Genomic DNA, 16,385 nt, shown 5'->3' with positions numbered 1-16,385 from the left:
GAAGAACTTAACGCCAAACATAAGTTTTTGTGGTTAGTAGTGAGATTTTCATTCGCTCATTCAAGAGGGGGATTATATTCACATGGGTTAGAGAGTGGATAGGAATTGGTCAATTCACTACCAAACGCAAAATTTAGAGAACTGTAAATTGGTGTTTCGAATTTAGAGAACTGTAAATTTGAAGAACTTAACGCCAAACATAAGTTTTTGTGGTTAGTAGTGAGATTTTCATTCGCTCATTCAAGAGGGGGATTATATTCACATGGGTTAGAGAGTGGATAGGAATTGGTCAATTCACTACCAAACGCAAAATTTAGAGAACTGTAAATTGGTGTTTCGAATTTAGAGAACTGTAAATTTGTATCTCAACTGGTTGGCTTATTTGTCTCTAGGGACTTGTTATGTTAAATTGAAGTCTTCAGTATATTTTTGGTTTATTCAGATTATGATAATCCTAAGCAGGCACTTGTTTTTGTGCCAAAATAGTAACTTTTTCGCAATAGGGAAACTTAGGTTTTGTTTGGTAGCCCAACAAACACCAGGCCTAAGTTGTTAGTTCCTTATCTAGCCCTGAGTCGGTCTAGGTAGGAGGTGGATCAATTATGGGCTGATTTTGGAGGCTAAAACTAAACTTAAAAGAAAAGGCGTTGGGCCAAAATTGGTCTAAATTATTTCAAACATAAAATCGAACTAAAACTGGGTCAAGAATGAACGTGTTTCAATTTTAGTGGGTTGCCAAACAACACTTTAGGTTAGGGGACTTGTACGCAAAAATAAAACTGTTGATAGAATGTTTACGCACTTCGTCTATTTGATTGAATTATCTTTTTTTTTGGATTAATTACAAGCATGTATCTTGAGGTATAGTATAATTACAAGTGCGACACTGGTGCATCTACATGGATAACCTTGAGCGTCACGTACCAGGTCCGTGAGCCCATTGTAGAGATGTAAGTCATTGGACCCACTGAGTGGGCCGTGTTGTTTTGGCTCAAACCACTATCAAAATTGACTAGTCGATGTTACACTTGAGCCTTAGACTTCACTACGTAAACTTATTCTGGTTCTTCATATATTGGGAAAGAAATTAGAAATCACAACATTTTCCTTTTTATGAGCTTTTTGGACTTTGCGCACTCTACCTAGAAAAAATAACCGTATTCCTTGTACGATACTATACGAAAAAATGTATGGTTATAAGTTTTCTTAAATTATGTGGCCGGTAGACTATGACAGTCTCTGCGTCAAAAATTGTATCTGATAACATAATTAACCTGGACACTGCCGAGCTAAAATGCAACATTTTTCAATCTTGAAGCTGTAACCTATTTCGAAATGCGCTGGACTCATAAAAAAAATGTTAAGTTGCATGTTTGTTTAATACGAGAAGTATTCTTAGAACCATTGACTGCCTTTCAAGAAATTTGAGAGAATTTGAAGACTTTGCTTTTTTTTTTTTTTTCCTCAGGTTTTTAGTCTGAATTTGGATTTCTGAAGATTGATTCTTCATGATATATTAAAGCATATAGACGTCCCGCAGTATTATTTTATGAATAGTTTCGTTCTGGCGAAATAGAATTCCTAAGTGAAATCTTTTTTACGCTTTTGCCCTTAGTTAGACTCCCTAATCTGAATCTCACCTGCGCGCAATATCTGCCGAAATTTCACCCAGGGCAAAGAAGTTTAAAAAAATTTAATCCGCGGATTCATCTGCAAAAGTGAAATTACAGTGGAATCAAGTTCAAAACAGCAATATTCCAGGGACTGACGTATAAAAAACCCTTTTGAAATATCTTATTAGATATTTACCTCCTGACATTTACAACGACTGATTTGGATCCTAAGTTCAATTTTTTCCTTTTGAAAATCAGATTGATAAACTATCATCATTCTTTAAATAAGAAATTGTATGATGCATATGCGTATTACCGATCTTTATACTTAACGACTATGGCAAATTATTTGGTAATTTTTTTTTTCACACTAGTCCATCATGATATTTTTCACATTATTTCCAGTTCTTACTTTTAGCAACCTAGATGCTTCACAGTTGCAACTATAATGACCTTCACAATGCACTATATATGTATACTATCTATACATACTGTATATTCAAGAAAAGCCCCTCTTTTTATCTGTATGTCACAAATTTCACAAATGCCTATGCACTTTAAGGGGGTTATTGGTTGGTGTAATTTTAGGGTAAGCGAGATAATTTTTGAGATTTTAATTTATGGTATTATTCATTGTGAGATTGAGATTTCATTTTAAGGTGTTATTCATTAGGATAATGAGATTGTGACAATTACCCCCACTTTTCCCAAAATTATCCCACTTCTACACAAACTTTTTGTCCCAACCTCTAAAAATTACCTCATTCTTAACTTTGGGACAATCACGAGGAAAGTGGGATAATTTTGAAGCACTAATTTATTAAGTATCTGATATATGTTAATTGTATTATAATATATAATATATCAATGGAAAATCCAAGCACATTATACACGCGTCTGTACTTACCCCTATTTTTTTCCCTCCATATTTATAATTTGAGACTGAATTGGACTTTGTTCCTATTTTTTCCATTTAGAATAATGTTTGTAAACTCTAATTTTTTTTATGTTATTGATTTGATTATAGGAACGAGGGTGAGCCTTGCTGCAGGCATAAGGGTGTCGCCTTGTAACCTGGAGGTCACAAATTCAAGTCTTGAAAACATCTCTCTCTGCAAAGCAAAAATAAAGTAGCGTGCATCTCACCCTCCCTAGAGTCCATAATTATGAGAGCCCAAGGCATTAGGCCGCCATTTTTTTTTTTTTCCGATTATAAGGATCACTTGAATATATGTACATAATATGAAGAACAAACTTTATCATTAACCGAAAACTGCTCGATACATGTATTTTTACCCCACTACAAGCTCAAATAAAGCCCACGGCACAAATCAGATTAGACCTCTTACGTTATATAGTTGCTAAATCATCAATTGATGATATCTTCACTTGAATATACACACACACATATATAGGAAGATAAGCGAACTCTCTCATTAACTGAAAACTGCTCATTACATGTATTTATGCTCTACCACAAGCCCAAAACACCCATCGGTTTACATCTCTTCACTTTTACAGTTGATACAGTATCAATTTTTAGTATGAGGTTGGCCAAGAAGCGAGGGTCTGTAGAAAGTGTGGCTTTGAGCTAACTCAATCCTATCACGAGGATCCTTCATGGTTTCATCTCTTAATGCCTGAAGAATTGCTTGCGTCGAAAGCTCCCTGAAGAAAGGAAATGAGAAGGGAATTCAGTTGATGAAATCTGATGGACGAATTATCAAATAGTTTGATTTTTATTAGATTAAACATGGTTCAAATTATGTCTGAATGGTCCGCTAACCGAATTCAAATATGTTTCGGTGTTCATCTACAAAACTAGCATATACAATTCGTTTTATAAGCAAATATTCACTTACTGCTTGTTCCTATATTAAGAATATGGATACACATAAGATATATGAATATTATGTCTTTATTTAAAACTTGTCACATGGTGAAGTTTATAGATAGTAATGTCAATTCTAAGTAAGGTATTGGGATAGTCAAGAGAATCAATTTTTTCTATAATCAAACGAGAAGAACTCCAACTAATCAAATAATTTACGTAACTATGTAAATCAAATCGAACACGCCAATGTAGTTTTCTTTCGATTCGAAGGAGTATTCAAATTTGAACTCCGATTTGGAGAACCAAATTTGAATTTGAATTCAGATTTGAAGATTCTGCATGAACTGAAATATGAATGCCTTAGCAATTTGGTTCCATTGGGTTTATAGACATACCTAAAACTCTAATTGGCTTTATATTCCGAAAAGTAGAACTTAACATGATAGGCAAAAGGAAATTCTCTGACCTTGTTATCAATACTTTGTAAAGAGTTTTGAGAATGGGGCAGAGCTCAACTGGAGCAACAGGCTTGTTCTCTTCAGGAATTAGCACATTCAAGCTGGACTGGCTTAGAAGTTCATAAAATGCACCCACCGCAGATACTCCCTATGAACAAAAATCAAGGATATGTCAGCATTATTTCCTTAAAGAAGCAATTTTTTTGGTTGTTTTGACATCAGCCCCTTAATTCTTCAATATTTTGAATTTCATCCCTCAAAGTCATTCAAATAGCTATTAGGTACTCCAATTCTTAAATTATTTCAAAATCACTCTGTCAAATCATTGAAATTGCTATTAGGTCTGCCAATTCTCATATGCTGTTTCGAATCTACAATTAAGAGTAGAAGTAGCATTTGGAGGGAATAATTTGAAAAACAAGTCATGAGAATTTGGGACCTAATAGCAATTTCAATGATTTGAGGGACTAATTCAAAATATTGAAGATTTTAAATACTTATATTAAAAACCCCCTATTTTTTACTGTACCACACCAACATAAAATCCTCAAAGCCTTTGCTCTTCAACCTTGATAAGAGAAAGGCATGCGGAAATGACCAAATAGCAACTGCACTTTATCCATCTATGTGAACTAGGCGCAAAAATAGATATTGCCTAAAATATGTGATAATCTGTCAGAAAGTAGGGTGGCTCATCTTATATATCGATTATTTTACATATGCACTGCTGTTGTTGACCCAAAAAGTTCCATAACGGAAGTCTGAACTAAGAGGTTGAGATATTAAAATACTTTGTACCTGTCAATTAAGTAGACCTTGTTCTGTGATTATCAGTTATTTTAGTTTTCTTGGTTGCATTATCAGAAAGGTAAGAAGTTAAGGGGCTGACCTGAATTGTTCCTTTTCCTTTGATACTGTCACCCATATCGAGACTCAGTTCTCCCTTGGCCAGCATCTGGCCATACCATGCATTTCGACCTTTTAACAGGGTAACATAAGTGTCGGCTAGCAGCGGGCCAGCAAGTTTCTCTGGCTCTTCCGTTAACAAGTGTGTGATAAATATCATCTCTGAGGTGCAATGTGCAAAGTACACTGATTTACTTGTGGCACTCTCATTAGTTAGAGCTGCTACCATGCCTGAAAATCAAAAGGAACTTAGACATTAAGAAAAGGGTATTGCTACAGGGACCCAAAAATAGGGGACCCCTGAGGGGACAGGTGATGTGTTAGCCCCTGGGGGCTTGATGCACTGTTCATGAACTTAGACATTAAGAAAAGGGTATTGCTACAGGGACCCAAAAATAGGGGACCCCTGAGGGGACAGGTGAGTGCATCAAGCCCCCAGGGGCTGACACATCACCTGTCCCCTCAGGGGTCCCCTATTTTTGGGTCCCTGAGGAGTTTTCCTTAAGAAAAGGAGGTAGAACTTAATGAAAGAATATTTATCAACTGCGTACTTATGACATATAGAGAAAAGGAGGTAGAACTTAATGAAAGAAGATATAGATAACAGGTCAAGAAAATTCGCCCAGTTTACTATCACTAAAATTTTTGAGAAATATATTTCAGGAGCATGATTTTTCTGCTGCAAATAACACTATATAACCTAAAATTACACATGAAAAAATATCCACTATGTCAAACAACATCGATAATAACCATAATCACAGGGGAAACCAGGAATGTCTCATTGCATCCAATTTTCCCTGAAACTATAAAACAATATTAGATCCAGTTTCATACTAACATGTCCAAATTTTTTCCACATCCAGGTCTTTATAGGTTGCTAGGTGCAATCATCTGATAACAACCATAACCAACCTAGCTGAGTGCACACTAGAAGCATGATTTGCAGTTTGAACATGGAGTAGGAAGTGGTATAGGGGACCATGGTATCTGTATATTTATAGCATCTTGCATCTAGATATTTCATACATTTTTGGAAACTTCTTTCTATAACTTGTACGTACATGTGGTTGTGTCTTCTATAAGTTGGTACTGTGTGTCTGAGTCAAATAGAAATTCAGATTATCTCCAAATATTGTGTAATGATGATGATAATTTGTAATAATATCATGTCTAGATTTTTTTGTTAAAAAGAATATAACCATCATGATATGGTACTGCAGTAATGCAATACCCAACTCTTCATATAATATGCATCAAATTACGATGTCAATCCCAAGAATAATTGTTAAATTTAACTTAAATAACTATATTCTTGCCTAAGAAATTATTCCTTCATTTTCTCATACTTACAGGCAGCAACTATAGGGCTGGCTTACAAATCTTATAAATATTGGAAGATAAAACATCTCTTAAAATATATTGAGTATTTACTGTTTCTAAACATGAAACAAAGAATTAGTGGATTTATATGGTTTCAGATACATTTAAGTGTTACTACGAATAATTATTTCAACTAACCAAAAGGGAGACATAATGAGATGTGAAATTACTTGGACTCACAACATTATCTATAGGGAAAAACTTACCAGCACCAATAGCATAGACATTCTTCAAGCCTCCCATGACTTCATGGGTAACAAGATCACTGTTATCCCATACAATAAAATGTGGTTGCCTCAGAAACTTAGCAAGAGGTTTCCTCCACTTATCAGCTCCACATATTCGAGCATTGGCGTACTCCTTGTTGTAAATCTCAGAAGCAATGTTTGGGCCTCCTAAATAAAGGATATTTTCGATTGGAACTCCAGCTGCAAACCAAATGATAATTATTATGAGTAAAATTAAAAGAAAAAGAAGGGTGCAATTTAGCATTAAAAGCTAGTTTCCAATTCTGAAACAATTATTCATGTATAAACAAAGTGAACGTACAATTGATAGTGAAGCAATTGCCAACAGTGAACAGATATAGATTTTTGTGGATGTACATTCAGCTACTGTAAATAGTTGCCGACAATGAAAGGACATAAGTATTTTCATAAGAAAAGCAATCATTATAAATTTCTGTTGGATAGTTTATAACGCAATTGCGAAAAAGTTTTGGGATGAGTAATCAAGATGTGAAGGATCAAGAAAGTAATTAGCAAATAAACTGGATTTTTTCGTCCTTGGGAAAAGATAAAATCAGCTTCACATGACATAAGGAAGATAGGCAATAAGAATATATATTTAATTCTTTGTATACTAAATGCATAAACTTTCCAAGAACAAGGATTCGCCATTTACTGCTGCCAATAATAGGAGAAACATGACTTCCTTCGTTGGCTCGTGAGACCAAGAGAATGAGGAGTCAGTCCATGAATTCAAAGCATGACATTGAATCTTTTACTTTCATCTCCTTACCTGAAGACCACAATACTGTCCACCAAAATGATTTATCCTAGAATATTATAAATCTATAGAAACAGTTAGCTTAATTGCAAGTAAGACTGATATCTTCCTCTAGTTTCTGCATTAGCATCAAGTTTTTCCTATCTTACTTCTAAATGAACTTCCTTCTATATCGAATATACAAGCTTTGCGTCTAGAACATGAACATAGAGAGCAAAAAACGAAGAGCAGAAACTTACTTGCTCGGTTAATCATCTCAGTCGGCGTCACAATCCTCGGTTCGGGATCCAACGCCGCCTCTATTCCCTTCGCCAAAGATACTATAACCGGTGCACTAATCCTTTCCTTCCAATACCTGCTGATCTCCTCAAAAACCTCTCTCGTCTCGGTCGAAGGCAGCCCGTTAATCACAACATCAGCATCCCAAACAGCTTCTTGCAGATTGGTCACAACCTTCATCGGGCAAAGCGGCGTGTCTATCATGTTCAAGCAAAAACCATCCTTCAGTATCTCGTCGGCAAACAACGTCCTGTCGCCTAGCCTCCCCTCAACATATTTCAAATACGCGCACCTCCGGATTAACCTCCTTAAGACGTCCTCCCTCGAATTGATCACCTCAAAGAGGTGCTCCGCGGTCGACCGGTCCACGGCCCTCCCGGGCCTCCTCCATATCCTTATTTGGACCTTCTCCCGTAAGTGCCCGTAGGCATCTTGCAAGAGGGCGGCAAACACGCTGCCCCACGCCCCGGCGCCCACGCCCACGATCTTCAGAAGGTCGCCGTCGGATTTCCCGAAAAGGCGACGGAGCTCGTCGAGTTTCTCTTCGACTCCGTTGGGGCTGTGAAGGGATCCGTTCGTGTAGAGAGAATCAGGGGTCACATTTACAGTACCCACCATATTAATAAGCTCTAAGAACCCCAAAGCTTTCAACTCCCAGAATGCAACTCTAACAAAAAGAATCAACAACTAAAAATTTGGGAATCCTGTATAAAATCAATCCCAATGTCTAAAGGTACAAGAACATACAAGATACCAACAAAAAGGGAACAACCCAGATACCAAAATCGGAACTTTTAGCTAACTCTAGCCAAATTCTCAGCCTTCCCTTTCTGGGTTCTCCCCAAAATCAAAAAACCCAACTCCGAAATGATCACCAAAACCGGATAACAATTTTTCTCACGGGCATCTCACGAAGTCACAAGAAGAGAAGAAACCGAGGTGGGGTCTTTATACGAGTGCCTCTGAAATCAACGTTAGGCGATCCAGCACCAACAAATCAAAAAAAAAAAAAAAAAACCTTTTTTTATGACAAAGGCATGGGTTTCAACGAGGAAGCCGGCATTGTGGTTGGAAGCATTAGGTGGGTTTTAGTTAGGCTGAGAATTTTGGGTCTGAAAGTAAAAACTCTTTTTGAGGAGATCGTGAGAATACGAGAGAGCGAGTTTGTCGGCGGGTTATTGATTTTGATTGGGGGGGCGGGGGAGGGGGTGAGGGTGAGATGGTGAAATGGGGAAGGAGTTTAGAGGGGAGACTGGGTTTTATTGGGGGTTGGTGGGTGGGCTCAACTAACAGCTTTTATGAGGCGGCTTGATAATTGTTGGTAATAAGTAAGGGGTTTTTTGTCATATTAGACCCCCAAAGTCTTTCTTAATTTGTATACGTCAAGCCTCTAAATCCTCATACTTTTTGTTCACACCAAAATATCTCATAACCAAATCTTAATTGTATATATCAAGCCTCTAAACTTAGTAAACAACTTGTTCAAGGATTACTCTATACATTTTCATCGTAAGCATTAAGCGCACTATGGGCATAGCAACAATAAAGTGGTATGCCACGTCTGATTCAACGGCTAAGCAAGCAAACATTGATATATTTGATACTCCTAAAATTTGGTCCCACGTTTTTTTATTTTCTGCTACTCGTGATCTTTTTTTTTCAAGAATGTCTTCTTCATGCTTGCGAAAAAGAAAGCAGCGCGGAAAAATAATGGAAAAACTCACTTACAAAATAAAAGGAAAGAGGAATTTTGTGAAATAAATCCTAATCCCCCTAGATGATTAGTACATGAATTATAAAGGGAGGGAGTGGTGTGGGTTTAGTTTAGTCTCTCTAGTGGGTTTTAAGTAGCGCCTACTTAAAAATAGTCCTGACAAGATTAAAAAACACATAAGCTAAAGAGATGGGTCCCGACTATTTTAAAATAGTATCCTCACTATAAAAAAAACAAACAGGGTGTTAAGGGTCTCTTGTTTAACTTGGAAAAAAAAAGGCAAGTTTATCAGATTGATATATTTTGTTGGCCATATATGACAGCTTAGTATATTTTCTTACTCTAGCGATAATTTGATAAATCATGTGGACTACAGCAACAAATGAGCCTATACTTTGGCCAGAGCCAACCCCAGCCAAATTGATTCACGTGATCCTCACGTGTGGCTGACGTGGCGGTGATTGGGATCCTTCAAATTACTGAAAGGGGTTTTCTCGCATTAGGACTAAAGAGTTAAGGTTCAAATTGGAAGACTCTCGTTCTTCTTCCTCCTAGTGTGATTTTGGTTAGGGCAATTGAAATTGGAGATGAATTCTTCATCCTCAAGGTTAGTTTCAGCATGAGCATGAGAAGAAGTAAACAAGGCTAAATGGAATGAAAAACCCTAGTTTACACAAGTCGACCATATTGTAGCGAAATCAATATTTTGAACCCATTAAATAACATTAATCATCCTTATTAACCATCTAATTTCTCAAATTATCTTTAAATTTTTTGGATTTTGAACTCACTTTTTGCACCTCACTGTAGCCGACGAAATAATCCTAATCCTCTCTTGCGCCTCAGTGTAGATAGAAAAAATCAAGCCTCGGAGATCACCAATTCTAAGCATAAGGGGAATCTCTACAAAATTTTCAAGATTTGTCATCTCTCATATGTACGGAGAAAATAGAGATTTTTTTTTTTGGGTTGGTGGGGGGGGGGGGTTGGGGAGGGAATTGGTGTTATTTTTTTAAAAAAATAAAGGAGAGAAATTCTGAGGCGTGAAACACTTTCCTTAAAGAAATATTTGCCCCCACTTGATATTCAAAGTTGCTTCGGGTTAATGCAAATTTTCTTCCTAGGATACAACAAAAAATAAAAATTTCAGTAAGCAAATCTGGAATTTTCCTTAATTCGTTGTGAAACAAGTTTGTAATATTGCAGATATTTTTGATAGAAAAGATTCAGAAAAGAATTGTTTTTAGATATCTGGAAACATAAACTATTTATAGGTTTGAAAATGTGCTTCTAACAGTCATAACTTTTTAAAACAACCTTTGGAGCAAACGGTCACTTTTCAACGGTCACTTGTCTTTTCATAATTTTTTTAAAATTCAAAATAACATTAAAAAAATATTTAAAATAAAACATTTACGCGGCAGCGGCAAGCGTGCTAAGTGCTAAGTGTGTCTAATAATCGCGTCAAAATCGCGCTAACCGCACGCGGGTTTAGAAGCCTATACTTTGATACATTATTCAAAGCCCAATAAGCATTCAATGCTTTAAACCTCTAAAAGAATGTTCAAAATTTCAATGTGGGACTATCTTGTTTTTTTACAAACAAATACTAACAATTGGGGTTTCCGCCCACTTAATTCACATCGACCACATGTGAGGAGTCATGTGAAGCAATTCAGCTAGAATTGTGTGTCGGGCGAAATAATTGGTCCATTTGTCATCATAGTCCACATAATATATCGAATTGCTGCGGGAGTAAGATAATATATCAATCTATCACATATGGTCAACAAAATATACCAATCGAGTATTTTGTCAAAAAAAGCTAATTGAAATTGGTGCAAGCTTTTGCTGAACATATTTTAAATCCTTAACCAAAAGTTAAACCCGATCAGTGAGGCATTTGCCAAACAGACCCTCAAAGTTTGTTGAGTACTTTTACCTCTGTTTTAAATATCCTCTTCAAAATGTAGTTTTATCTCATTAGACTCCAGTAATAGACCTCTAACTCTTCATTTTTCAAAACAATATCTTTAAATCTATTAATTTCATTAGCTAGCCATACTTACGATAACAGTTATGAACCAAATCCAGTCACAGAATGTATTTAAAACAAGTAAACAACTTGATAGTCGGTGTGTTAATTGAAAATATGAAGAGTTGGCAGTCTAATATAAAATCAAAAAAGAATTTAGTCATTAGTATGACAAAAACCCATAAAAGAGATAGATACCTGTATTTTGACCTTAAAATGTTAATATGCTGTTATTAGTCAAGCGTTTAGGTCCTCTAATCTCTAGACCTTAGTCATAAGTTAGTAACATTCTTTGAGGAAGAAATTATAATTCCAGACCATAGTCATAGCTACAATATTCAATAAGCTAGTGAAGTAGATATAATTACTATTTTGTTCTCGCACTATTTTATTTGAGACTTATTTGTACCCATAACTCTGAATTTTGGCATTTTTAATTTTTTTATTTTATTTTATGGAAGGCATTCTAAAGTTATCTTTAGATTTTTCATTTTTATTTATTTACTTTCAATTTATTGTCAAACAATAAATTATATTCTTTCATTTTCTTTTGTTAGAAATCTAAGACATCTAGCATAAAACAATAGAATTTATAACATAGAACAATACTTAATGTAAAATAAAAAATATGTTCAAATTAATTTGTGCATAATTAGTTGCAAATCAATGTAACTGAATATTGAGGTGTCGGAATTTGTATCTTTTTAAAATCTTTGAATAGGAATCAAGTTTGAAAACTATTCGCAGATATTCGTCGAATACGAAAATACAGTCATCTGATTCTATATTATATGATTTATGGATATCAAATTATTAAACAAGATACTTTTATTTTGTCAAAAGAGACGGTCATACTTGATTTAAAATTTCATCTTTAATATTACTTACATATAAATTGGAAAATTTTATGATTTACTGTAACTTGAAGAAAAATATATACAGAATGAAAATATAACGTCATGTATGTAATAACATAAATTAAGAGAGTAAACTCTGAACAAAAATTTGATAAACAAACTGAAAATGAAGAGGAAAATACTTGTGAAAAGCTCTATCAAAAGGCTGTCTGTTTAGGAAAAAAGAACAAAACCTACAAATTCATCAAAACCTAACAATCCATAAGTCACCACACAACAAAATTGTTCTACCCTCCTGCAACTCAAAATAGCAGAATCAAAACATCAAAAAAACAAAACAAAACAAAACCACCACTCTTCTAAACTTCCACAACTGAATCCAATCCTTCTCCGAACTACACAGCATCAGGACCACTGGGAAGAGGCTCATATCCACTGTGACTGACATGGCTCTTCTCAGACTCAACAGGAATGCTCTTCAAGATTAGCGCAACAATCATGCTGATCGAGCCGATTAAGATGCAAACAACCCACATCCTCCAGCTCAACGGGACGGTACTTGCGAATGTGCCTAGAAACTCGACGATTATAATTTGGAACGCGACGGTGGATGCCATTACCATGAGAAATACCCAGCTGCTGAATATACCGCTGAACACGTTAAGCTTCTCCATGTCTCGGCTGTTTATTTCGTTGAATACCTGTAGCAATAATAAATCGGTAAGGGTGGCTTCAGCCTCAGATACCTGGATGTGCAACTGGGTTTTAACCATACCGAATTTTATAAATTTCCACTATCAAAGTAGAGAGCTTAAACCAGAGAACTTTCTAATTGGTAGACAATGTGATTTTAAACCGATAACAACATACATGAGAGAAATAACACAAAAACTTAACCAAAGTGCGAACAAAACAGCATCCAGCAACAAATTTGCTTATATTGCAAAATCTCGATAAGTAATGTTTACCTGGCAAAACACGAAAGTATTGAATATGACTGTATATAGGATTGGATCAGCATCAGGGCCTTGAAGATGAAGAACCCGTTTCCCATCAAACATGAGAACTCCCAACGCGACGAGCTGATACAAGCTCTGTCCGATAATATTTCTCCACATAATCTTAGTTATAAAGTTTTCGCCTCTTCCAACTGGTGGCCTTTTCATCATTTCATCATTAGGAGGCTCGGTTGCCAATGCCAGAGCCCCTAATGTATCCATGATCAAGTTCACCCATAGCAATTGAACTGCAGTAAGAGGAGCTTTGCCTACAATTTCAATAGAATGATAAATGAGTGCCAGGAAACAAAAAGGAGCCTTATAAAAAGATGATAATGTAGGAAACTTCCTATATATTTTTCGATTACCTGCAATGCAAGCTGAAAAGAAATTGATAATAAGAGCGACAACATTAACCGTGAGCTGAAACTGCACGAACTTTTGAATGTTTATGTAAACAGCTCGACCCCATCTTGCGACGTTTATTATAGTTGTGAAGTTGTCGTCCATTACAATCACATCAGCATTCTCTTTTGCGACCTGCGTAAAAATACAGGTGATAAAAATTAGGGCTCTTATCAAATTGCGCATACCACATGTAATAGACATATAATTAAACCGTTAGAAAACTGGTAAGAAAAGAACAAATAGAGAAGTTTTAAGCCTTAAAATTCACAGTTTCGCAATCTTTTTGGTAGTAATGAACTCGGTATGTATTATATACAACTGTCTATTCAAATCACCAATATGCAAAGCATGAAGGATAAAGGGCTTATTACTTAAGACCATATTTAAGAAAATAATCTGTCAGTAATAGAAATTAATTTCAATATGTGTAACCTTTCTGATTTCTGACAAATCAGATATCAGAATCTATGCGAGTCCGATATAAACAACAGAATTATTTTCAATATGTGCAACCTTTCTGATTTCTGACAAATCTTTTCTCCTTCAGAAATAGAAAGACATAAACACTCCAAAGCCCCCCATATAGTATGTATAGTAATAAGTGTCAATTTTTCCACATTTATAAACTATTGAGGGTTATCTTCACTTAAATATGCTAAAATTCACATCATTTGTAACTTCGATACCCCCGAAGTTTGTTTTTCCAAAAAATACCCCAATGTTCAAAAACATTTAATTTTGGTACCTAAAAAATGACTTATCAGGGGTACCAAAGTCATAATTTTTTTGAAGTTTAGGGTATGTTTTGGGCAAAAAAAACTTCATCGTATCAGAGTTAAGAATAGTGTAAGAATTACAGTATTCAAGAGCAAATAACCCAAAAATAGGGTTATATTAATGGAAAAAAATTAACCTCGGTGCCAGCAATACCCATGGCGAGACCGATATCAGCCTCGTGCAATGCTGGAGCATCATTTGTTCCGTCACCAGTCACGGCCACAACTTCATGCAGCGTATCTCTCAAACCTTTGACTAATGTGTGCTTATCCAACGGCAAAGACCGAGCCATTACCTGAACATGACAGTAATAATATTAGCCTTGTTCTTTCTGTCGACGGTAAATTTCAGAAGAACACTCCCTTGAGCTATTGGAAATTCTCATAAACCGCATCGACAGGCAGAGTAAATGTCTAAACTATCATTTATCTTTTTAACCTGTCCTTACCTTAAAAGGGTGATATAGAAATTACACTTACTAGATATAGTTAAACATTCGAGTTTTTTTTTTCATATTAGACCCTCAAATCTTTGTTACTTCTACATTAGACCTTCAAATCTTCATATTTGTAAATTAGACCCCCCAACTCATTCATATCTGTTTTAATAGGGTCTTATTTAAGACAACTTAATAGATTTGGTGTTGCAGATTAAAAATATTGGGGTGTTATTCAGAACAACTTTATGGATTTGAAGGTCTAGTTTAGAAATATGAAAGGATTTGGAAGTCTAATGTGGAATTAACAAAGATATGGGTGTCTACTATGACAAAATGTACCTGGATCTTAGGAATCAATTCCTTCATCTCCGCAGGACTCTTGCTCCGAAACTCTGGCCCTTCTATAGCCAAACCATCATCTGTCAATATGCCGCACTCTTTGGCGATGGCTTTCGCCGTATTAATATTATCTCCGGTCACCATTCTCACTGTAATACCAGCAAGCTTACAAATTCGAACCGCATCTTTGACTCCAGGCCTCACTGGATCTTTAATACCGACAATTGCGATTAATGTGTACCCTTCAGAAGGTATATCAGCCCCTTTATCAGCTTGATCCAGGTCTCTATAGGCCAAACAAAGTGTTCTTAAAGCTTCGGAGGCGAAGCTGTTGATGACATCCAAGGCTTGTGATTCTGACAGAGCCACGGTACTTCCATCCGTATCGACAATCTTATCGCACATTTTCAGTATGATCTCCGACGCACCTTTACAAAATGCACGTACCCTTCCATTTGGAAGCGACACGAGGACTGACATCTTCTTCTTAACTGAATTGAAAGGCTCCACCTTTAGTTTGTTGCAGTCCCGGTGTTGAGAACTGCCGTCTCCTTCTAATTCCAAGCCAAACTCTAACAATGCTGATTCTGTTGGAGAACCCAGAATAGTATTTTTACCGTCTTTTCCTCTTACCACCTCAGAGCCAGTATTCTGAAATATGCACTGAAGAAGGATACTCGAAACTTTTCCCGAAACCAAACTGTTCAAACCTTTGATAGTTTTCTTCCCTTTAAAAGATTTGCTCACTCCACATATCCAAATTTTATCGACGACCATATGATTAGTCGTTAAGGTCCCAGTTTTATCAGTACAAATGCAACTAGCAGACCCCATGGTTTCACAAGCTGATAAATGCCTGACAAGCGCTCGATCATTCATAAGCTTCTTCATTGCGAATGCAAGACTCAGTGTCACAGCCAAAGGCAAGCCTTCAGGGACTGCAACGACAATTATAGTCACTGAAATCGCGAAATAGTTCAAAATTATCAAAGCATCAGAGGCAAACCACTTCGTTATCCCAGCATGAAGCGCCTTTTGCACTAAGAACCTAACCAACAGTACTAAAAACGTCGCAATTGCAAATCCCAACCCAATTTTACCGATAATTGTAGCAACGCCATTGAGCTTAACTTGCAATGGAGTCTCATCCTCTCCTCCTTGACTCAAAGTGTCCATTAATCTCCCCCATTCAGTTCTCATGCCGACAGAAATAACGAGCATTTTGCCCGAACCATCTTGCACTTTACTCCCTGCTAAAAGAAAAGGCTTCTCTTGAGAAATATACACAGGTTCACTTTCACCAGAGAGGCTCGATTCATCAATTAACAAAGAATAAC

General features: G+C 36.2%; 2 protein-coding genes across 2 annotated transcripts in view; both read right to left on the bottom strand.

Moving 5' to 3' along the window:
• On the bottom strand, window positions 3,024-8,688 carry LOC109831669 (probable glycerol-3-phosphate dehydrogenase [NAD(+)] 1, cytosolic). Its single transcript, XM_020399044.1, has 5 exons — window positions 7,442-8,688; window positions 6,401-6,622; window positions 4,795-5,042; window positions 3,914-4,053; window positions 3,024-3,281 (listed from the first exon to the last, which is right to left on the bottom strand). The coding sequence occupies exons 1-5, from the start codon at window positions 8,097-8,099 to the stop codon at window positions 3,146-3,148; spliced, it is 1,404 nt and encodes a 467-aa protein (XP_020254633.1). The 5' UTR covers window positions 8,100-8,688; the 3' UTR covers window positions 3,024-3,145.
• Window positions 12,255-16,385, bottom strand: part of LOC109829642 (probable calcium-transporting ATPase 4, plasma membrane-type) — a 6,110-nt gene continuing 1,979 nt past the window's right edge. Inside the window, 5 exon segments of the mRNA XM_020396690.1 lie at window positions 12,255-12,788; window positions 13,056-13,354; window positions 13,454-13,625; window positions 14,407-14,565; window positions 15,049-16,385. The exon segment at window positions 15,049-16,385 is cut by the window's right edge and continues 17 nt beyond it. Coding sequence (XP_020252279.1) covers window positions 12,483-12,788; window positions 13,056-13,354; window positions 13,454-13,625; window positions 14,407-14,565; window positions 15,049-16,385 — 2,273 coding nt within the window. The 3' untranslated portion in view covers window positions 12,255-12,482.

The sequence above is a fragment of the Asparagus officinalis genome, chromosome 2 (genome assembly GCF_001876935.1).
Source record: "Asparagus officinalis chromosome 2, Aspof.V1, whole genome shotgun sequence".
NCBI classification, from domain to species: domain Eukaryota; kingdom Viridiplantae; phylum Streptophyta; class Magnoliopsida; order Asparagales; family Asparagaceae; genus Asparagus; species Asparagus officinalis.
Note: the sequence above shows the minus strand (reverse complement) of the source record. Positions and strands in the feature narration are given on the sequence as shown.